The 25,682-nt window shown below is 33.2% G+C and overlaps 1 protein-coding gene across 1 annotated transcript; it reads left to right on the forward strand.

Moving 5' to 3' along the window:
• The first annotated feature begins 1,611 nt into the window (after positions 1–1,611).
• LOC146746049 (neural cell adhesion molecule 2-like) lies at positions 1,612–5,552 on the forward strand. The gene is made up of 8 exons (XM_085499312.1): positions 1,612–1,876; positions 2,325–2,591; positions 2,789–3,085; positions 3,349–3,612; positions 4,203–4,333; positions 4,469–4,561; positions 4,669–4,767; positions 4,965–5,552. Exons 1-8 carry the CDS (start codon positions 1,636–1,638, stop codon positions 4,977–4,979), a joined length of 1,407 nt encoding a protein of 468 aa, XP_085355438.1. The 5' UTR covers positions 1,612–1,635; the 3' UTR covers positions 4,980–5,552.
• Positions 5,553–25,682: the final 20,130 nt, after the last annotated feature.

Raw genomic sequence — 25,682 nt, forward strand, 5'->3', positions numbered from 1 at the left:
TTTAAAAATCTGCTGGTTTGTAACATATTCCGCTAACTCGCTACTTGTGGCAAACAATCGCAAACTATCATCGACATCACAGATGAGCCAAACAATGTCCTCATCAGGAAAAGCTTGGGTTGAAACAGAAGAAAATAAGCATGTTAAGAAGCTTAAGTGGCCACTTCAGAGGCGTCGTAGCTCCTTCCTTTAGTACCGCCCATGGTAGGACCTAGATTCTAAGAAGTCCGTTAGCTACCGTATTTTAACGAAGTTACACTGCGAATTTTATGAGTTTTAAGTATTTTTTCTGTAGACAGGTTGTGTGTTGTCACATCGTAAATGGGCCAACGACATGTACAAATTACAACTGATTCATGTACGGATCATAGTGAACAACACGTTTCATTCAACCAAAAAATACATGTATCAATATAGCTTGTCAATCTGGAAATCCTTGGTTCAAAAACATTTTGATGCTAAAAATGTGTTTAAATAGTGAGAAGAAAGTAATACTCAACGCTTAAAGCTATAAAAACAGACCTTTCTTAGTACATGGGTAATGTGTTGAACACAGAAGGAGTAATTATCAAAAACTGACCGGTCTTGAAGATTTCCGCAGGGTTATGACAATATAGTCGAACAAAAGATATAATTACTGGGAAATATTAGTTAGTGGTATTTCACACTACTGAGAATGATGTACATAATGGCCATGTGGTAATAATTTAATATTGTGAACAGTCGCTAAATGTATTGAAATATGTATGAATTGGCCACCTAATAAATAAACCTATATCGTGTGACTAATTGTTTAATTTTAATATGGTATTGAAGTTATAAATTATCGAAACCTTTCCTGTGGCAACGTATTTTTATAATCTAATAATAAAAACAACAAATAGCATCACTGTCATCTTAGGCAACTGGATACGACCAAAATGTATCGGGTCAACCCTATACTAAAAAACGTTATTTGTTTCTCAGAGTTATGCATCATTGGTGAGATTGCTTCTTTGTCTTCTGTCGAACGCCGAGATCATATAAAAAATAACATGTGATATAAATAACACATTTCCTTAGATGTATGTAAGGATCTCAACCACTTTCATTAATTGAATTTATTACTGCCTTTAGTAGCATATGTATTTAATTACAGTTTCTGTCCCCGATAATCCTCGAATAGCCGACGCTACGCACGTCTATGGTACTGGTTCTACTGTTATTGTTACATCTGGTAAATCATATACATTAACATGTACTGCTGGTGATTCTAGACCTGAACCAACTATAACATGGTATCTAGGGAGTACGCCATTGAATGGGAATATACCTACTACAACAACCAATGGGAAATTGAAGACTACAACGAGGTCATTGACATTTACACCTGAAAGGATTCATCACAATGAACGGTTGCAATGCAGAGCTGACAATGACGTCACAAATGCATATAAGCAATCCTATATTTTACTTGATGTATACGGTAAGCATCTTGATTTTTGTACGTGGTTAGTTACTTTTTTTAAAGTAATTCAATTAAAGAAAAATGACATGTACTGAACAAAACCACACTTAAATTCCTCGTATGATTGACCGAAATTTGTCAAATAATCCTAAGTTTCAGCTTACATAATCACTTTCCCGTCTGACGAAATGGTGACAGAAGGATCATGTACATTAATGTTGCATTGTGACGCTACCGGGGTGCCAGATATTGTTACTTATACATGGAGAATAGGCAATAGTGACATCAATATACGTGGTAGATACAGTCTGAGTGGTGGATCATTAACTATTAATAATATTGTAAGAGAAGATGATGGTATATATACATGTTATGCTAGTAATGGTATAGGACAACCAGATAGTGCATCAGCTACAGTTACTGTATATTGTAAGTACTGTTGTATGTGTATTGTATTGAAAGTTATTTAGTGTTAGCAATATTGTAAAAGAAGATGATGGTGTATATACATGTTATGCTAGTAATGGTATAGGACAACCAGATAGTGCATGAGCTACAGTTACTGTATATTGTAAGTACTGTTGTATGTGTAGTGTATTGAAAGTTATTTAGTGTTAGCAATATTGTAAAAGAAGATGATGGTACATGTACATGTTATGCTAGTAATGGTATAGGACAACCAGATAGTGCATCAGCTATATATACTGTAAATTGTAAGTACTGTTGTATGTGTAGTGTATTGAAAGTTATTTAGTGTTAGTAATATTGTAAGAGAAGATGATGGTATATAAACATGTTATGCTAGTACTGGTATAGAACAATCAGATAGTGCAATAAACAAACAATTCATTATCACTATGTTTAATTCCTCCAATAGATTCACCTGTGGTCAATGGTACTACAAACTACTATAGTAGGATTGGCCAATCAGTATCAATGATAGTGTATGTTGATGCCAATCCACTGCGTGTGGCATTTGGTGATTGGATAAATAACGGCGTAGTGTTATTGGACAAAGTTGACACTTTCTCCACGAGTACTGTAACTATTAACGATGTCAAAGAAATCAATTTTGGTGTATATAATATAACCGCACACAATGACATCGGAAGTGTTCTAATCCAAGTTGAATTACATCGTGCAGGTAAGGAAGATATATCAATCAATATAACGGATCACCAACATGTCCTGACTGAAATTCCTCATATATAGCATCATTATGACATGTGTACAAAATAATTGATATTTCAACATTTATAGTAACAATGAAACAAATATAATGCCAAAGTTCGATGGTATGATGTTTTTTTATTGGTATAGCTACGGCTTTTTTATTAACAGGTGTACCTGAGGCCCCTACTTTTGTGAATATAATTGATCGTTCTTATGACCGCTTATCAATATCACTGTCACCTGGTCATGATGGAGGAGATGGTAGAGACATAGTACATTACATTGAATATCGTTCAGCGTCAGAAGCGTCATTCCTGTCTTGGCCATCTGACGGAACGGGTACAAGAAATACCACTGTATGGATTGTGCAGTTACAGCCAAACACGGCTTATGAAATAAAAGCAAGGACAGGCAACATATATGGAATCGGGCAGTTTTCTACTACATATGTGTTTTTCACTTATCGTAAGTACAATTTCCCAATGAATTCATTCATATTATGTTTACTTCAAATAAGATACTGCATTCGTAGGGGTAATACCGTCGGTGTTGAACGAATTAACCAATATATTTATATAATGTATTTATATATTATGCGTGTCTGCTATATACAAATATGTCGCATTTGTAATATGTAAGTAGTGTAAACTGTCCATTAATGAAATCTGAAAAAAAATATATATATTTGCCCATCATCACTACTTCTCTTTATTTACAAACTGACACAGGTGCACCAATAGTTAATTTAAATGACCAGACTGGTATCATAAAATGGACACGTCACGAAGATATGAAATATCAATGTGTGAATATAGAAAAACTGGAAAGAAATGTCAATTGGAGTATAGAAGAGAATTGTTTAGAAAGAGATGTCGTGGAGTATACCGTGAAAGACAGCAACGCGGAATATAGAGTGACGTATTGTACACGTGATAATACATGCGAGGGACATCATTTTAATGCAACTAAAAACAATGACTATCAAAATACAGGTACGAAAAAAAGACATTTCATGGCCATATTATATCATATTTATTATGAATAGAAACTGTTATTGAGAAATCATCTTTAGAAATACATGGATGTTAGTTATGTTATAATATTCAGTGCAAAATATATATTTATATTCTATTTATATTAAAAAAAAACATCAAGACGCGTACAATGTGCTGTGAAATAGGAAGTGTGTGGCAATGTAATAAGCGTTTAGGTACCGATTATGTTTCATTTTAATGATAGTTGTAAATACTTATATTTACAAAACGTACAAAAAAACGACCGGGCCGTAATGATGGATGTTGTTGTATTTTGTTACGCACTCGTAATAGTGAACACGTGTATTAGATTGAAAAAGCAATAATTTAGGTATTAATTAACTTCTGAGCACGTTAATATAATCATGCACACGATTCGCTTCATTTAAATATGCATATAATGACATTGGGTAGAATTTAGTCGAATCCATTTCAATGAGATCAGTATATTCATAATGTTGTACTGGTTAATTCTTAACTATTGCAATGTGCCTGGATTATCTGTGTCCAATGTTTCAATTATTATTCAATACATACATGTATTGTAGATTGTGTAGAAAGTTCTAACCCTGCTGCTATTGTTATTGGTGTATTGGTATCTCTACTTGCTGGTTGCGTGATTGGTTTCTTAATTGGCTTTATTCTGATTAAAAGGGTTACAGGGAAAACGCCAAAACAGGTAAAGCAAGTTCATTTATTAACGATACTCAGTATCGACATTCTTATTCCACGTATAAGCTCCAACATATGTATTACTCTTTGTATGTTTATAATTAAATAAGATATGTATCACCATATTTATATTCTTCTTCAGTCCCCAACAAATCATAGAGAGTACACCACGAATCCAGCATTCGGAAGTGAAACTGGAAATACACACGATATATCGATGTCAGTGCCATCTAAGGTACTAATGTAATGTTAATCTGGTAAATTTCCACGTATCGAATAGTATTTGAATATAGACATATTCAATGTATTCCATTTTATATATATTCCTTTTGAATTTCACAGCCACGTGTTGAAGTTGACCATACGTATACGACACTTTCACCAGAGACAATGGAACCTGCTTCAGAATACGAGTTACCAAATCTAAGGAATATAAATACGGTATGTTTTATAACTCATATACATTCATAAAGTAAAATAATTATTATATTAAAATATCACAATCATGTGACATAATAGTGTATTTGAATTTCGCAGACTTCAATATGATTTTGTTTATTTTATATTCAAACTGTGTGTATATTCGACATAATATGTCTAATTTATATTTCATATTTACAATATTTTTTTTCTTATAGAATATTCATAACTAGCAACAGCGAGGAAGTTGTTTCAAGAAGGGAAAAATTATAATATAAATACTAGAAAATTACATAAAGAATCTCTTAACAAAAATATGGTTGTACAATATTATGCCTGTCGTGTCAATGATAAAGTGCTTACATTGTACAGTATATTAATCGTGACTAATATTGCAAGGTGTATATCACATTTCTAAATGTTCGTTTAATTATTAACTTCTAGCTGTGTTTTTATTATAAGTATATTCATACACATCTTATATATTGTATAATTGAGTTACAGACCTATATTTATGTGTTTACCCGCTGTTCAAAATCTGATTTATTTACTTAAATTAAAACCACAATTTAAAAAAAGTGTATTCTGTATCATCTGAAATGATGAATACAAAGGGCGCCATTCTAATCATTTGTTTACATGTTTTTCCCAAGCAAATGCTGTTTTGGCGTTTTTAAATTGTTGGGAGAACAACGGTTAATAACATATTCAGATTACTGAGTGACAAATTGAGATAACAGTTAAATGTAACGCCAGCAACAGTATGTCCGATACGCATTTTAAATAAAAGCGTAATTACATGACGAGTATTGACTTTTCTATCATTAAACTTGAGTAACACCTTGCTTCCCACCACAGAAACACCAATTAAATTGTCAAAATGCAGAGATAATTGGAATCATCACATTTAGATTCTATGCATCGTGACGGCATACAAATATATCTTTGGTAATACTCCTCTTATGTTTATATTAATACAAATCATTCGATTGTAGAGACACTGGACACGTTGTGGAATTTCAATTTACATATCAGGTATTGAAGACATAGACCCTGGTTTTCCGTCTTCACGTCATGCATTAATGACCTTTCTGAACTGTATCGCATATCAAATCACATAGTGTGTTTATTTTCAAAATAAGACACTTAGAACAAGTTTATATCCTTAAGATAAATACCTCAAATATTTCTGCAGTATTGTGGTAATCACTTGAGGACCATTGTGTCATGTTATTACTGACTCATAGCACTAATTAGAATAGATGTTAGCGTTTCCGTGAAATTTTCATTCGAAAAAAAATGTTACAAATATCAATTTATTGTTTTAAATTGCCGAATTCATGTGTTGAATGTATGTGATATATTTCTGGCCAGTAAAACACATTTCAGGCAGCTCAGACTCTTAAAATAGATTTAACAACACACACAGATTTGTCAGTCGTTCTACCTTCAATATTATCAGAAATTCGGCCATGTTAGAAGTGTCAAACCGATAGGTGCCCCAATCCGCAGGACACCGGTACTTGTCAATAAACACACATGTATAACAGCTGATGTAATTGAAGTACGTCCTAATACATCGCGTGTCAGAAAAAAACGCGGTATAAGGAAATTCATTGGCTAAAACAACAATCATAAGATTTGATAGGCTAATTTGGGTATGAGACGTCTATATGCATCTTACATGTGTAGCGCAAACACAATAGACTGGCATACTGTTTACCATATGTTTATATAGTTTGTTAATGCCAAGTCTGTTCAGAACTTAAATCGTGGAGTACGTTATCGGTGTTGATATGACGTCAGAACATACACTTGATAAAGCACCGGAGTGCCAACAAAATGGGCGGTTTGAGCCATAATCGTATTAGTTTGTGGTTGAAGTAGTATTGTTGTTATCGGCGAAGTCTTATATTTATCATGATTGTGAGTCGATGGATTTTGCTGACCAGATATCGTTATATGTGAGTTAAAATTGCATTCTCACTTTCTATGATATGTAAAAAACTTCTCACTGATTCCTGTTTGAATCATACAGGATTTTTACGGTTCTTATTCAACGAGTTTGAAAACGAGTTTAGAAGTCTCCCCTAAAATTAAATAAAGTGACCACGAATGAATATAGTAATGATAATTAGGCTTGATTTGGTGATCAGAAACCACGACCTTGAGTTCCGGCCTGCTCTAATGCTGCACTAATTCATAATTTATGCCCAACTTGATTTAAAATATTTCATGGTAATAACTACAATAATAAGTTTTATATACAGTATACAATGTGGAAAATTGTTAAAAACGTAGTAGGTAAACAGTAAAACAGTTGATGATTACAAACAAAAACTATAAAAATCTGTGATAACATGATGTTCGACATCACTCGTGCAGATATCTTCCACACCCAACAATTCAGGGGGGTCATGTGACACTCTTTTGTTTATTGCACACCAACATATCAAACAGCGAGGATGTAATTTCGGAGAAGAGTATTGTGTTATGTGTACTTTTTTGCATTGATGTAAATTAGTAAAAATTGACATCTAATCCTAGTGTTACGAGCAAATCTTACTTTGTAGTACTAATCCGTTGAGAATAATTTGTATTCGAATCCAGAAGATTATGTTGTTATCTGTATTGATTTTAAATCAACGCCAGGTAACTACATAGCGGAAGTGACGTTTCTAATTTACTGCTATGCATGGGTCTAACAAAACCTGCCTACACATTTCAAGTCATATAGTGTGAATCACGTAATGTCACGTGACGAGATCAAATGCAACTAATAATACAATGGTTGAAAATGCTGTTATATTGACATCATCTTAGTAAAATACTTAAACCATAACTTAAATTGCTCACGATTATTATCAATATAATTAATCGAGATCGTTGTCAATTCAATTGTATAACGTTCGCCCAATCTGTCACAAACATGCATTGAATTCACATTGTGCAGTTAACGAATTTCCGTCACTCGTGCATTTCCATCGTTTATCGTATTCGCAACATATATTGAGATGATCTCAGATATAAGGTCGATTATAGACGTTACGCGTCAATGTGAATACGAAACGATATACGTTTTGTCGATTTAAACGAATCATAACTGAATGAAATATCAGTGGGTAATTACCAAAAAACAATTTAGATTTACAATTAATTATTTCAAGCATTGGACAGCAACCATAGAATAAATTATTAGCCCCTGATATATGAATAAATATCTTATTTGTATTTTGCAATGAAAATGCAAATCGCAAATAAATACAATGTTTGTCTACTAAAATATAATGATGAGCTTCAAGGTCACTTATATAGATTATACACATTTATGTCTTCAGAAACGTGAACTCACAAAATCGGCTAACCAGAATCGCTTTCTCAGTCTTCATCTTTTGGCGTCACTCTGTAAATATTCATGTATTTGCGTCATATTTTGTATGTTTTGTTTTATTCCAGAGCATCATGACTCGGATTACATATACATAAATCTTACTTAATCACTTTTTGTTATAGTAATATATGTGAATGCATGATAGACAGTTCGTATGAAATGAAATTTGAGAGGAAGCGATGTTACATTGTGCATCCTTTTATATTCCAAACAAAGATTTTAAAAATCATTGGTTGTTGACTGAAATAATATTCATAACATAAGCGTTTTTTAAGTTGGATATAGCATCTTGTCAAATCAGTGTTGTATGTCATATTTTCAGGTTTTAATATAAATTACACAGGTTTATATAAAACAGTGTATGCATTTATTTATACAAGTTAAACATGAGATTACGGTATGTTAGATTTACAGACTATGATGGTATGGTTGTGAAAAGAAACTAAGTGAATGTAAAACAACCATATATACTATCATGTTAAGGAGGTTGCCATGAATTGGCGTCAAAGTGTACATAGAATTTGCAGCGTGGTGAATGTAGTGACGATTTTACTAACGCAGTGTTTGTCCTGTGGAAATCCCATCTGCATATCAAAGGTGTTGACAATATGAACCTAGGTTGACAGTCTTTACTTCAAACACAATTGACCCCTGTGTTGACATGTACTGTGTACGCATTCCATGGTATTTAATGGTTGTTGGCTGGTGTAAAGTTCAACCTAGCGTTTTCATAAAAATGAAAGACACAAACATTCTTTGTTATGACATGTTCCCCAATAAAATAAATATTTACGCTCATTTATATATGTCGTAATTATGTGTTCTATATGTTACTTTATCGTATGATAGGCTAGTGCCTAAATACAGAAGGCATGTGTAACTCACATTCATAAATGAAATATAAATCTGTCCATATGTGTAACTAACATTATCATATACCTCGTATTGCCTGGCCTCGTAACGATATGGGAATCCCGATGCGCGAGCCGTGCAATAATTTTCCATATCACGCCCGGGCCCCGTTTACCATATTTGGTAAACGCGTCTATTACCTGGAACTTTCTGTTTACAAACAACGCGCGTCTTTGAGTCTGCGCTCCGATAATGGCTAACGCTATTATTCTGTGGATGGGAAATATACCAAAAGACCAGTTGGACTCATTATTACCTTTACGAAAGCCGGTATTCCAACACAAACAATCATACATATAACTGGTCACAAAGATGTGTCAAGTTTACAGCACTACGATACTCACATTCAGCTGGCATTGGTGTTGCTGGATACACCCAGCGACACCGATGCCAGCTGAATAATAACATAACTAAAGACGTATTTTATATATATATATATACGAGATCAAATGCAACTAATAATACAATGGTTGAAAATGCTGTTATATATCATATATATATATATGATAAAACCTTTATGGACTGGATACGGCTTTTGCTGCCCTCGATCGTACGGCTTACGCGCCCTCGTATCCAGTCCATAATGAATACTAATATTTGCAGTTAGACACAATTTTAAATCATATCAAATATGCTAAAGTTCAAGTCTATATAAGTTCATCGGATCTTCAAATACGTGTACATTGTTCGACATACAACCATAACGGAGCGGATCGCGAATATTCTACGCTACAAGCAGGTTGTTGTGTGAATGTCAAAGTTTATGAACTCGGAAAGTCCAATTCAATCAGTCACCATGAATTTTGAGTTAACTTCGCAGACAAAACTCCATAGACGACATAATATTTTATATGCATATATATATATACCTCCTGACTGCATATAAATATATCTAAATAACAATAATGCTATTTGGATCATCTTATGGGAGGGTGCTTGCGATTATATGGGTCGTTGCGTTATGTTACATGTGGTTGATATTCCATGTGATTATTAGCGTCACATGTGGTTGCTAACTAAGCTCCGGGAAAGATACTTGTATTTCGTCGGCAAATTGCATATTTCTACACACGTGTTTGCGTGCGGCTGTGGAGGCATCGAGAAACAATCAATCAGTACACAATTGCGTCGGGGATCAATCATGCTGTGCAGTTGTCAACACAGTGAGTCATTGCGTGTCTTAAGAACATCAAGTAACATTACATAACATTGCACAACCACACACATATAAAAGTTCAAGGCGGTTCTTGGTAACGTATTGTATTGCTGTGAGCTAATTTGTTAACGTGCTATTCTTTTGCTCTATACTGATTATATTACGTTTTAAGCCATCATATCTATTACTTTGTTTGATGTTCGGTTGAGTTTACGTTGATTTCACGTTGTCGTGACATTGGTAGTAATATACCCATAATTATAATGGAAATAGTGTGCATTGTTTATCACATGTCTGGCATGCCACGTCTTTATGATTGCCTTAATTGAATATAAAACACCGTATTTCAATTTTACAACAAAAACTCATGTTAAACAATATTTTTTTTTCATTTTATAGTTTTACGGTTTGCTTACATCAAACAAGACGGCGGTTCGATGCCATATTCCGAGATTAGCCTCACACAATCGAATACAATCACATGCATCAACCGAGAGTGCTTTAATCTGGCTCGTGTTTTTAGCCAACTGTAGATTATGAGGTATACCCACTCCTAGGACACGAGTGCATTATAGTTGTGGCTTCCGAGATATCATTTACACTATATAGACCTAAACTACGGTGCTAATGTGAAACGTTTTATTACTTACTCGCTAGAGTGACACTATTGTTCTATCACTTTAGATTATACAGGTCATCACTGTCAAACAAAATTGCAAATCTCGCGGCGCGAATAGTGGAAACAACTTTGAGATCTATAAAAGCCATACATACAAGCAGCTAAAGACGCTTGTCGTGAATTGAGGTCGTATTTGTATAGCACTTCTATAACATAAGTATAACATCATTTAGACAAGGTCTTGCCAAGACAAATGACGAATGGTGGGCGGCATATTCAGAGTACAATGTTATATTAATTTATTATGATTACGTTAATTATCTTATTTTGTTAACGACCCTATTATTATAATGGGCTAGGCTATTATCAAACACGCCACAGGCACGCACTACGCTGAGCATTCTTTTTGTACTCGATTGGATTCTGAGAAAGACAAAATAATTAAATAAATAAATAAATAAATAAATAAATAAATAAATAAATAAATAAATAAATAAATAAATAAATAAATAAATAAATAAATAAATAAATTGGTAACTTTTTGATATTAGAGTATTGCGTTTTCAGAAAATAATATTTTACTAACAGCTGAACACTTGCTTCAAACAGTGGCAAAGAATTACATTAACAAAATTACAACGATTATACAAAACAGTATTTTTGAATAGTTATATAGGTTTGAACTGGGTGACCTTTGAATAGGACACGTGATTTAAGTTCAGACAAAGGAAAATCTATATCGGCATTATGTTGACTGGAAATCGAGCATTGGCATATGGTTATTGTGTGTTAACTATTGGTGCTACAATCTGTGAGTATAATATACACATAGCATAATGACATAATCATATATGAAATGAACTTTATCATTTGATTCGGATTATTGAGGGAACACAAGTTTTTCACGCAAAACCGTACAAGGAAGTAAAGCAAATTACATTTCAGGTAGCTTACCTTCCACAATTATAATACTAAACATAGCTAAATCATACAATTAATTGTTTATTGTTTGCTTCTTTTGATCCAGTAAAATTATGAACGTGGTGTATTTGAGTAGTGAACCGAAGCCACTCGTCGAGCTGTTCGACATCTTTACGTGATAGCGTTTAACGGAGCCAGCTCGAGCCGAGTTCGGTTCCGATAACGTAACGAGGTTGCACCCTCTATCGCCTTCTTATTGTTATGTTCCATTCAAATAATGACATCTCATTACGAGCTTCAACCATCGATCGCAAAATAAGCGTTGGCGGGGGAAATGACTCAACGCGTTTACTACATTCTTACTTATATTCTCCAGGCGTACCTTTTGTCTGCCATGACAGAAAACCCAATAATTGGAATAGTCATCGAAAGACATAAATATTAAGGAATTGTTGTCACCTAGATTCAATTCAAAATAGAATCTCAAAAATTACAAATATATTGATTCTGAAACAATTGAGGAAACTGTTCCATTAGTCGAACGGAGGCGGCCCCAACAATATGAACACACATATTTGCGTACAACGATTAATCAGTTCGTCAATAGCGCATAAAATATCGAGTGTGATTTAAGAAAAAAAGTATCGGGTTGTGTCAATTGTGAGATACATGCTAGATTGGACAACATTTTGACAAGATACAACCCGCATGTTGTATGATCATGAGTAAAAACGTTCCGAATTTAGTTTAAGTTTTATTTATTTTTATTTAAATATAATGCCATTCTAATTCCACTGTAAAAATTATCTTACTCGCTGTCATATTGCATTTGGTAATATTTATTGCTCGCATAATAAATTACCAATGGCGTAGTCCTCTAAAATGGGTTCGTCTGCTTATGAAGTTGAACTTCAACTTTAATAATAATCTGCTTGAACCAAATATATAAACCTGAAGACGTGGTTGAATGGTAATGTGCTCTTTATTCTAGGTTATAGTTTCGATGTTGTTGGACCGACAGATATTGATATTCTACTAGGAGAAGATGCTACTCTGAATTGTGTCATCACAGACTTTGCTGGTAGCGTGGGAAAGTGGTCTAAAGTTAATGACGCTGATGAGATATTTATTGCACTCAGCTCTGGAGGGTACATAGGCACTGGTCACGACTCTACAAAACACTCTGACTGGAGTGTGGCTACTACTGGTACAAACAACTATGATTTAAAGATACCCAATGTAGATATCAACGATGATGGATGTTATTTTTGTGGGATTGGAACTGCTGACGCCAGCAGTATGTCAAACACATGTGGTAATGTTAGAATTATAGGTAAATAATTCCTTGTTATAAATTATATGTACCTCTTTAATGCTATGTGCACAAAGAGAAACAGCATTATTATAAATAATTAAATATAAATATTAAAAAAATACATCTCAAAATGTAGTAAAGATAAACTCTTGTAATATAACGGCAAGTTCTTATTGTTCAATTTGTGGCACGTGCTACCCAGTCATGAGACAAATAACTGGGCAGTTCCTGGAGTCGAAAGAAAGAACACGACGGCATATGTACCAGCAATAGCTGATATTTGCCACATTTGTAGGAATCATTTAAACATTCCCATTATTATTCGTTCACGTTGAGGTCCTGGTCATTGGTTACCTATAGCCGTGTTTTTACGTGTGTTTTGTTGTGCACGCTCAATGCGTCAATTTAATTCTTCTAAAGCGTAGCACTGCACTATATTTCTTTTTGGAAATTTCGTGGTAGTATAATGAGTCTATTATTGCGGGATAATAACAACTGTACGAAGATTCTCTGTTAAATAATTGACTGGATTGCCTCCCGCCCATTATTGCGCACGTTCCTGTCCTGTTGTCACAACATAATGGGTAACTCATCGTCCTTTTTTCTAAAACAAACGACAACGTAAGCTATCTAATATCTGCAACTATACAGTATAATACATTATTTTGGAATGTATGTATGCTTACATATTTTATCGAACTGAGAAATGACAGTAAATGGCTGTCGCTGATACCAGTGACTATTTAATGTATATTAATTTAATTTATTTGATGTGAATCTACACGGGAATTCAAAAACATTGTCTAGTCATGGTATGTGAATTCGAGTCACTTGATTAACTTTATAAAAAAAACTTATAGGCCGCACCATTTGAACGCTACAATCATTACAACCATTCTACCGTTAGTTTGTATTATCAATTCTTACAGTGTAATGAGAGCTTTAAATTAAGATGTTTACACTTGGTAATAACGAAATCTCTTCAAACCATTTGCATATAGCATATACTTTGTAATCGTGTCATGGAAAACAAGGTGGTATTTAAATCAACTACATTCACATCATACTACAGTCATATACAAATGAGAATGGAATTTGTGTGTTTTCTATCAGTAAAATGTAATCATTACAATATAAACAGTATTTTATGATTTTTGTATGCTTTCAGTGCCACTGTCAAGTCGGCCAGTGTTCACTAACTATAACCATAGGGATACAGTAATGGTGACTAGGAATGCCATGACCACGTTTATCTGCACTACTTCAGGAACTAAACCAGCATCGACTATAGAATGGTATATTGGTAGTACACAGATAACAAATGGTATAACAACAAGTGACACATCGAGTAATGGTTTATATGACACTACAAGTACATTACAGTACATACCAGTATGGAATAGTGACCAAGATAAACATATTAAATGTGACGCCTATGTATTTACCACACATACACACTACAGTACATATGTGATATTGGATGTATTATGTAAGTAATGGTTTATATGACACTACAAGTACATTACAGTACATACTAGTATGGAATAGCAATTAACTTGTAGCAGGTCTGGCAATATTTCTGCTCTGGTTCTACAAATCACTTCTTAAAATTGTTTTATTCAGTTCCGCCATTATCTCCAGTGATAGATGGGTATAACAATGATGACGATTTTACTGTAAATGCTGGAAGGTCTTCTACTCTGACTTGTACAGCTACTGCAAAACCTGCACCTACTATAGAGTGGTATATTAGTAATACACTACAGTCAACTACAATGACGTCATCTACTCCTAATTCAGAGGACAGCGAATTATTTGATGTGTCCAGTACATTTACATTTACACCACAGTGGAGTAACCATCTACAATACGTCAAATGTAAAGCTGATATTGATGCTATTGGAAATGCTGTAACAACGAAGCTTAAACTTGACGTGAATGGTGAGTAGATTATTGACATGCTCCATCCCAATAACAAAAGATAATATTATATAATATCCGGTATTTGTAAATCGTTCGACGACCATTTTGTAATTGGACACTGTTTGGGTTAAAGAGACACATATTTTGGATAAGGATGCGAGTCAGCATGGAAGCGAATTACCTTTCGAGTCGATTCCATTGCACACACATTGTCGAAGCTCAGTGTTGGTTGATGAGTAGCTGACCCACGTTCGAGTTACTACACCGTTTTACAGTTTGTATTGGTTATAATGATGTGAATATACGGCTCTATCTAATTTAAAACTTCTATCTAATTTAAAAGTATAATTAGAAGACGCTAAACCCGTGGCGTTGACGATCACTCCTAATGGCATCCTCCAATTATAAACTATATAATAGAAAATATGATAGTTATTTTGAGTGTAGCCAATGAAGACGTACGTAGTAAGGCGTTACGTATCCTCGTTAATCACTAGTGCCGTTGTAAACATTGAATGCAGACTTCGGCATTTCGGTTAATTGATGTATTTTCCCTTACTTCTGGGCGTTGTATCATGTCTTCTTTTATTCACTGTCAGTGCATTTAAGATTTCCCCAGTCCAGCGCTGTTTACATATCAAAATTCTTGATTGGCGGCCGATCGGTCGTCGTTGTACTTTGGAAAATTCCGAGTGTTCCCAATTTCAATCGATGTTACATGGCATTAATTCCGACTTACAATATAGATCAAAGTCGACACTATATTAACCGAAGAATTGTACATACACAAGTTTCAAATTAGGTAATTCATGACAATTTAAAATACAGGGTTGTGAGTTATTTTAATTGCATGTAGAACCAATAAATCGTGTCCTATTAAAGATAGTGATTCATATAGTTTTTAGTTTCCCCCCTCAAAAAGATTATAGAGTCCCTACGCATTATTGTGGGTAGTACTGTGTGGATTTCCAATAATATTTTAGAGTAATGTGTTTATATGAAATCCTCCAGAGAGACTCGTTAATCATGCTGTGTTTAACTACATTATAGCAGACAACGCACATGAACATATTCAAATATCAAGTAGAATTTTATATCATACTTGGCAAATTGTTGTTATTCCCCTCCACTATATTTCTAAATTCATTTCTCTGATTATTTTTGTCCACCAAACATCAGTTATAGATATACATAACTCTCAATTGCATTTTAGCCAAAAGACCGTTGAAATGAAAGAAATACGGCCAAAAAGCAACTTCCAGTCTCACTCGCTCGATGAATTTGGATCGAAGTCACTAAATCGATAATGCACGTAAATTTCACACTAATAGTAGCCGTAAGCAAACACAACTGTCTCGGTACACGGCGCATTGTCCGTCAACATCACACACAATGAACAGATTCGGTAACGTGTCACACACTGAATCGTTGTCACCTTGTCGCTGAAGAGTTTATATTACTCTTTGAATTTCAATCAATCCAAGGGCTCCCAACCACGTTATTACTAACTCTCATACATCTTGTTTATGTTCGGTACAGTTATAAAATAAATAACATTCTCGTTTAGTGATACATTATAGTTACAATTTCACCACTGTAGAAAAATATGTCGATTACGATGGTCTCAAGAGATTTAAATCTTCGCTCGCATGCTACAATCATCCTTTCGCTTTAGTGGTCGCACCCGGAATGCCGACATAGTGTGTTTTTGTATTTATATATTAACTGCCCTTTGCAAGTTATGAGGTTACACTGTCTGTCTGTCGTCACCATTAACACGTTTCGACTGAAATATGACAATTTTCATCCAATTATCAGTTCTTGAATATGTTAAAGGTTTGTAAAGTCATACGCACTGGAAAATCGTTCTTTGAATTCGTCTCACGACTTGTTTGTTGTGCTTCAATAGTCACGTACCCACATAAATATACCATTGGCACAAATCATGACAAAATAACAATAACATTGTGTTAAATTGAAAAAAAAAACAAACAAATAGTTGTACTCTTGGTCTTCTTATCACATTCATGAAGATTCGGTTATATCATACCTTTCAGTTCTATTATTGTTCTCTATAGTTGCTGTCAATACAATTATAATATCAGATGATGCTAATACTGGTGGATATACATCAGGTGATGATGTCATAGTTACAGATGGTCTATCACATATACTCACGTGTGAAACCATTGGATCCAAACCTGCAGCTTCCAATATAGACTGGGATACAGATAGTATAACAGTTGTACAGTCATACATGTCCGACAGTCCAAACAGTGGAGACAGTAGATTGTTTGATACAACATCTACTATAGAATTTACACCATTGTGGTCATATCATAGTAAAACTATTACATGTGAAGGAAGTAATTCAGCAAATAGACAACCAGTTATCACAGATATTAAACTAGATGTACAAGGTAAGTAAGCAATGACATAATATAATATTGTGTGCGCAACTATATTGAACTTACATGGAGAAATTAAAATGATTGCATAACACTAATAAAAAACAATCAATAAACAAGAAAAAAAAGCTCTCACAAAATTCACTTTCAACTAAAAAATAGACAAGAAATAACAAATATTACGCAATGCAATACTACTTGAAATAATCATACAACAATTATAATAGAAGGGACATATTGGTAAAAACGTTGTTAATGTTCAACCTCATTCATATTACACAGCTCACACAATCTATTATCTATTGGTGTTTTTGTGTAGATAACGGATTATCCGATACAATTTCTACAATGGATTTACGCCATTGTAGAATGTCACAATACAAATATTACATTGAATATAGATGTTATTTTGATTTCAGTATCTCCTAACAGTGTTACCATTTCAGAAGAGTCGTCAGGCGTTGTCATAGTTACGTCTGGTCACTTGAGTACATTGACTTGTGGTGCTATGGGAGCACGCCCTGCATCTGACATACAGTGGGCTGTTGATAATGATAATCCAGATGACGATGAGACAATATCAGATAATACACAAGATAGTAATCTGAAAGATACAACAAGCACCATGACATTTATAACAACTTATCTAGTCCATCAGAATACAACATTGACATGTAAAGCTACAAATTATGCAACTGTTGCTAAAGGACAACCTGTTATTAAAGAACTTACACTTGATGTATGGGGTAAGCAAATATATGAAGACTGTATTTATTTCACTGATATTAAAGGTGTACCATCATGAGATTAGATTAAATGTAAATGTGTTATTATAAGGGTTACACAGTAACATATTTTAATGTTAACAATTTAGCAATATCGAGCATAACTTTGCTATTCGAGAACCGAATCACAGTCGTGTATGGATTGTTTTTTCACAAAAGTTGTGCATACAATAACACATTCGTACAGTGTTACGCATGCCCAATGCAATTAACGTGGATAGAAGTGTTAAATACTATTTTAATGTTTTTCTCAACCTTAACAAGTATATTTTAAAACAATGTATTATCCTTTCCATGATAAAACTCATTGAAGGGATATCATGTGTCTAAGTTACTGCTTAGCATTTTGCATATGTATCTGAAATGTGCAATATTATTCGTGACATGTTGTAAAAATGTTCTAGTTATAAAATTAACATGAACGCAAATAAATTACACCGGCAGTTTTCTGAAAATGGGTATTAATACCGCTGCTCTGTTTCTTTAAAACACTGTCAGTACAAATGGTACATCAAATTGAGATTTGAATTTCAAAAGTAACATCGACCGGCGTAACGAAACGCAATAGTGTACTGCACAGAAGCGTATGCAAAGTAAATTACTGTTTTGAGGTTTTATTTTACGTTCCAGTTGTTCGTTCACCTTTGTTTGTGTAAAACTCCCATTCATTTGTGAACCATTGTGAGATTAAACAACCACACGACACATTCCGCTTATTCGTACTGCGTACTCTCGTTATTACAGAAACACTCTTCCAAAATTCTTGATCTGCGCAAAAATTATTAATTTACCCCACAGTATAGTTTGTATTGTATGGTTTCATATTCTTACACTAACTGTCGTATGTTTATTCACAACTGCCACATATCTGCTGTTTTGTGAGTTATTAGTAAATAAATAGTACACGTAATTATTTTGAAATGTTTATTTACTAATAACTCGTGTGTTGCAAGCATGGCGTGTTTAATATCATTTTATTTTAACCCGTACGTTACAAGTATAGTTTAATTATACTCACTTAAAAAGATAATAGACGGCCTATTATTTTATTATTTTGTGAAGTTCTCAGTACCAGTTAATTTGTTACCACCATAAAGCAGAAAACAATGAACGAAATGGTTCTCCAGTCACTGGCGTCGTTCATAAAATTCGCTTTCACGTGTAATGAGAAAAATAAAATAAGGACAAATCTAATTTTAACCCATCAAATATTATTGTAATTTAAATAATTTGAGTTAAATATTGACTGACTTGGAGTAGCATTGGAGTGATCGCCAGTGGCCAGGCACTACGCTACGCTAGTGTGTGTACTCAAATTGCCGCGACATAACGGCGGTTCGTATTGAATATGTGTGGAATGCCCACAGGTGCAATATGTTGTAGGAGAAAAAACAAAAGTGATTTTTCGTGTGACTATGAGATTGGGATACTGTCAATAGTTTATACAAACTGTGAAACGTATATTAGTCCCTTCAGTACACTGTTTGCGTGCAATGGCGCTGACATTTAGGGTTAAATCTCAAAATCAAAAGTGTGAAACTGGTTCTTGTATTAACAAAAGTAATCCTAGCCGAAATCCTATCTCGTTATTCGCTAATTACACTGTTACACGTATATCATATTAGCCCAATGTAGGTTTCATTGACTTGACCAGATATGAGTTAATGTAATAGCAGGGAAACATTATAGTACACAAATATTCGTTCTGTGTTTCCAACAGAATGCTCGATAGCATTCTGTTCAGAATGCATTAAAACTTAGTAATTTTGTGACGAAACGTCCCTGGAGAAAATATAACTTCTAGAAATGAAGTGCTATGTATCCGTTATGACAGATTTTCGGTCTGGAATTATTATCCGGGCGATTGCCCGTTTGAACGAGACCGATGGGCATATATCAAACGAGCGATCGTCTGGAACCAAACAATAGAAGTCATCCTAAATTATGTTTCCAGTATGTTTTGCATACAATGATGTGTATGTATAATGTTAATAATAAATTTATTGCATTCTTTGAATTAATAAATTCTATCAGTACTATATAACAATACAAGAAAATTACTCTTTGACTATGTGCAATGAAACCTGACTATTCCAGATACATAACATACAAAAACAGATAGCGGAAAATTTTCATGTAGGCATATTAGATATTTGGGTTGCAGTTTTCTTAATTTTAAATCAGGAATTCTATAGTGAAGGGGTGGTCGGGTTACACATGGTTTGCTTAAAATATGTTCAATTTAAAAAAAAAGTTGTAACTACTTGCATGGAAAGCTATGCACAGCAAATATAATGCCATAAATGCATGTGTTGAATATGATGAATTCATAAAACAAGATTGTTCACTTCATACTTTACAGTATCTCCGGAAAGTATATATGTTGATGGTTATCCTGACAGCAGTAATGTCACCATGACAGCGGGAGAATCATTTGACATCATGTGTAGAACTACCAAAGCCCATCCTGCTGCCAGTATACAGTGGTATATAGATGATGATATAATTACCAGCAATGTCAACAGTAGAATATTATGGGATAGCGATGGTAGAAAAGACACAGTTAGTGTATTATCAATGATACCAAATAGAATTGATTTTGGAAAGAAATTAAAATGTGAAAGTAATCATGATGTCCAGAATAATCCACAGACTATATTTGTCAATATAATTGTACAATGTAAGTGGAAAAAAAAAACAATAATGTCCATGTTTTTTTTCTAGAAAATAAATTTTCCCCAGTCAACCCTACTTTACAGAGCATACATAAAATAGTTGCATAGATTCTAACAGGAATAAAACATGAAACACCCATGGTGATTCAAGTACGCCAAATGCAATCATATTTCATAATTATTTAAAACACTTAATGAACTTATATCATTTATTTCAATTTTTTCCAATATATTTATTTTCATTTTCGTCGAGCTCCGCTTTTTTGTTTCTTGATGAGTCATTTATTGTATTACTTCTTATACTAAACGTCTTGATATGACCGCCAAAATATTCAAGTATAATATTTGGTTACATAAAAAAGACAAAATAACAACATGTGTTTGAATCTGTATGTTATGTACATTTATTTATTCATTTATATGCTTTAATTACAGATTCTGCTGTAATTTTCAATGACACTTTGGATACAAGTTCAGCAGATCAAGGTCAAAATGCTACCATTGTGTGTACGTCTATGGGATATCCAATACCAGATATAACGTGGTACACATGGACTGATGGTAGTGCAGTGGAACTTATGAGTGATATGAGCAGAATTGTGATGAAACATGAACCATATGCAGTTAATAGAACAATACGAAGCACATTGTATATACTAAACGTGATACCTGAAGTAGACCATGGTGTATATACATGTCATGCCAGTAATATTATTGGTAGTGATTACTTCAATATTACACTGGCTGGGAAAAGTAAGTAGTGGTATAAAATACTGAACATATTTACTTTAGTGATTCATAAATACCGTGTCAATATCAGGCTGTTGAATTTAATACAATTGTTTCCATTGTGTTCATCTATATATGTTTACAGGAGAACCAGGTTCACCCACCAATGTGAGAACAACGGGTATATCATGGGACTCTGTCAATATTACATGGGATATAGGATACAACGGTGGATCATCACAATGGTTTTATGTGTCATACAGACTGATCTATGTCAATGATTTTATCAGATCAAATACAGTTGAGATGCCACCTTATTACATCAATGGATTGAATTCATCTACTGAATATGAAATATATGTAACAGCTGAAAATGTGATTTCCGTTAGTGAACCAAGCGAAACGATCACATTTATAACTTCAGGTAAGAAAAGTTGCAAATGTTAATTTCCAACCTTTTTAGCATGTATATATTCGTGACAGGCAAGCATGCATTGTCAAAATGTACAATCCACAATTCAATTGTAAGACAAACAAACTGTATAACAAAATAATACTATCACCAGTTTTCTCATCTTTGCAGTAATACCCCTCATTCTCTGTATATAGAGTATACATTTCCCCTGAATATGGTTATTACGAGAAACGTGTAAAAGTAGTATTCCCAAATTGTATTGTTATATATTAAAACACTTTTTTTGAAAGTCATGTATGAATATATTTTTTCGACCAATGCATGATTATGCTAGGAATGCGAATGGTATTGCCAATATTCGATAGTTCGTATCTGAAAAAATGTTGGAAATAAATAATATTATATACAGAGTGTAAAACAGCGTACAGAGACACTTGTCATGATCCGCACTCTTTCATACTGCTACTACTGGATAACCAACAATATAAAAGCATTGTTTATTATGATTTGCAATAACCTCAAGTAAATTAATATCGTTTCTGTCATTCTTCCAATAGCAGCACCAATCAGCATTGAGTACTCACCTAAAAACGTTCCAACCAATCCTCGTGTTTATATAGGCCCTTTGGTTGGAATAGTTGCCGTAATTGCATTGGCCACTGCAGCGGGTGTAATATTCATGAGAAGAAGGGGTAAACAAAACAAAGGTAACACGTTACAATAAAAATTAAATATATTCGAATATACATTCCTGCATTTATTAAACTAAGCAATAACACAGCGATGTATTAGAATTATATTATATCGAAATGTAGAGAATACGTTTGACAATAAACGCACTTTTTTTCTTTAATCATATGTTCCACACACATGTTTTAGATATGTTATAGATAAAAAAACTGAGCAAACTATCACTGAAAGTTGTCTTCGTCTAGATTTGAACATGAATTACATTTTGGTTGCGCAAATGTGGTTGAAAAAAAAATGACTGTACATGTACACTTTGTTAACATTGCCACTTGACTATTTGTCAGACTCGACATTAGAAGAACGACAGGACCATGAATTGCCAGAGAGAACATCAACAGGTAAATTAAAAATCAAATTGTTATTACATAACTATCTGCATTAATATCTGCATTATTATTAAACGATCTATAAGTAGTGTGGGATATATACAGAGGATATTGCTGCTGATTTTGTTGAACTAGTTGTCCCACGAGGTGCGTGCAGTGAACGACACACGTGTTTTTGTTCAAAGTTCATAGAACACTTAATGGTTGACGAGGCTGTGATATTGCATTGTGATACTATCAATGTGAAACTAACGTTCAATCTTTTTTTTTAATATTACTGCCTATCCTAGTCAATCATTTTTAATGTATGAACGAATTTAGAATGCCCTATATATGTCAGAAACAAATCGCAACTTGATTTATGGTTTTGATTTACCTGTCTGATTAATTGAATGGTTGGACACAGTGTAGAAATATATGTTCCGAATATGTTTGCGCAGTTCAATTACCAACCTCAAAAAACTTCCATGTTTCAGCTACTTACGAGAATGTTAGGCCAGAATTATCGAAAAAGGTAAAATTAATATTATTTTTCGATTATTTATTTATTCAATCTTACTATAGATAATTTTACCAGAAAACCAGTCATAGATCAATGTGTTGTATCACCAACATGGATTGTATTACATTTTATTGTTTGCGTTTGTATCAGCCTACTAACGATGACAATGTGTACGCCTCTCTTAACCACGACGGAAAAGAAAATATTTACATGGCTGCAGGACAACAAATATTAGAATTTCCCAGAAATGATATGAGTATGAAAAGTATATTATCTGCTGGTCGATTCTATGAATTGACAAAATGTGTTGCTTGGAATGGAACAGGTGGTCAGTCAGATGTTGTGATTAAGAAAAATATTGGTAAGTAACGTTACGTCTCTCATGGATACATGTTCAATAGTTAATGCTATATGTGTCTCTATTTATATCACGACATATCTGTATGAGACTTATTTAACCATCATATATTGCAATTACCGTGTTTGACTATTATGTCATGTGAATTATAATATACAGTGCGATTTGCAGGTTTTAAAGTTCGTGTAATATGTTCTGTGTTGTAGATCCTTCGAACAAGCAAATTGAGAAAGAGGTCTCCAAGGAAATTGGAATAATGCAGTATATATCAAATCATAATAATATTGTAAAATTACTTGGATGCTGCACAGAAAAAGGTGAGTGGGCGACACATCATCGCGTCAAGGAAATAAAATAAGGTGAATCACAGTAATTGTTTATTAATATTTTGTTTATACATAGTTCCAAAATATATAATACTGGAGTTACAGTCATCAGATCTAAAATGCTATCTTCATTCTAAACGTAACGAGTCTGGATTAAAGGATATTACTCAAAGTAGACTGTTATCGTGTATGGCTGACATTGCAAATGGAATGGAACATCTGTCTAAATTAAAGGTTGGTTTCCCATGCTAATTATATTTTCAAGTTCATTACATGCTATTTATATTTCCAAGTTTATTATATGCTAATTATATTTCCAAGTTCATTACATGCTATTTATATTTTCAAGTTCATTCATGCTATTTATATTTTCAAGTTCATTACATGCTATTTATATTTCCAAGTTTATTATATGCTATTTATATTTTCAAGTTCATTACATGCTATTTATATTTTCAAGTTCATTCATGCTATTTATATTTTCAAGTTCATTACATGCTATTTATATTTCCAAGTTTATTAGATGCTATTTATATTTTCAAGTTCATTACATGCTATTTATATTTTCAAGTTCATTCATGCTATTTATATTTCCAAGTTTATTATATGCTAATTATATTTCCAAGTTCATTACATGCTATTTATATTTTCAAGTTCATTCATGCTATTTATATTTTCAAGTTCATTACATGCTATTTATATTTCCAAGTTTATTAGATGCTATTTATATTTTCAAGTTCATTACATGCTATTTATATTTCCAAGTTCAATTCATGCTATTTATATTTCAAGTTCATCACATGCTATTTTTATTTCCAAGTTCAATTCATGATATTTATATTTTCAGGTTCATTACATGCTATTTATATTCCCGAGTTCATTACATGCTATTTATATTTTCAAGTTCATTCATGCCATTTATATTTTCAAGTTCATTACATGCTATTTATATTTCCAAGTTCATAACATGCTATTTATATTTCTAAGTTCAATTCATGATATTTATATTTTCAAGTTCATTACATGCTATTTATATTCCCGAGTTCATTACATGCTATTTATATTTTCAAGTTCATTCATGTCATTTATATTCCCGAGTTCATTACATGCTATCTATATTTCCAAGTTCATTACATGCTATCTATATTTCCAAGTTCATTACATGCTATCTATATTTCCAAGTTCATTACATGCTATTTATATTTCCAAGTTTATTATATGCTAATTATATTTCTAAGTTCATTACATGCTATTTATATTTTCAAGTTCATTCATGCTATTTATATTTTCAAGTTCATTACATGCTATTTATATTTCCAAGTTTATTAGATGCTATTTATATTTTCAAGTTCATTACATGCTATTTATATTTCCAAGTTCAATTCATGCTATTTATATTTCCATGTTCATAACATGCTATTTATA

The sequence above is a fragment of the Saccoglossus kowalevskii genome, chromosome 5 (genome assembly GCF_978046115.1).
Source record: "Saccoglossus kowalevskii chromosome 5, keSacKowa6.1, whole genome shotgun sequence".
Taxonomy (NCBI): Eukaryota; Metazoa; Hemichordata; class Enteropneusta; family Harrimaniidae; genus Saccoglossus; species Saccoglossus kowalevskii.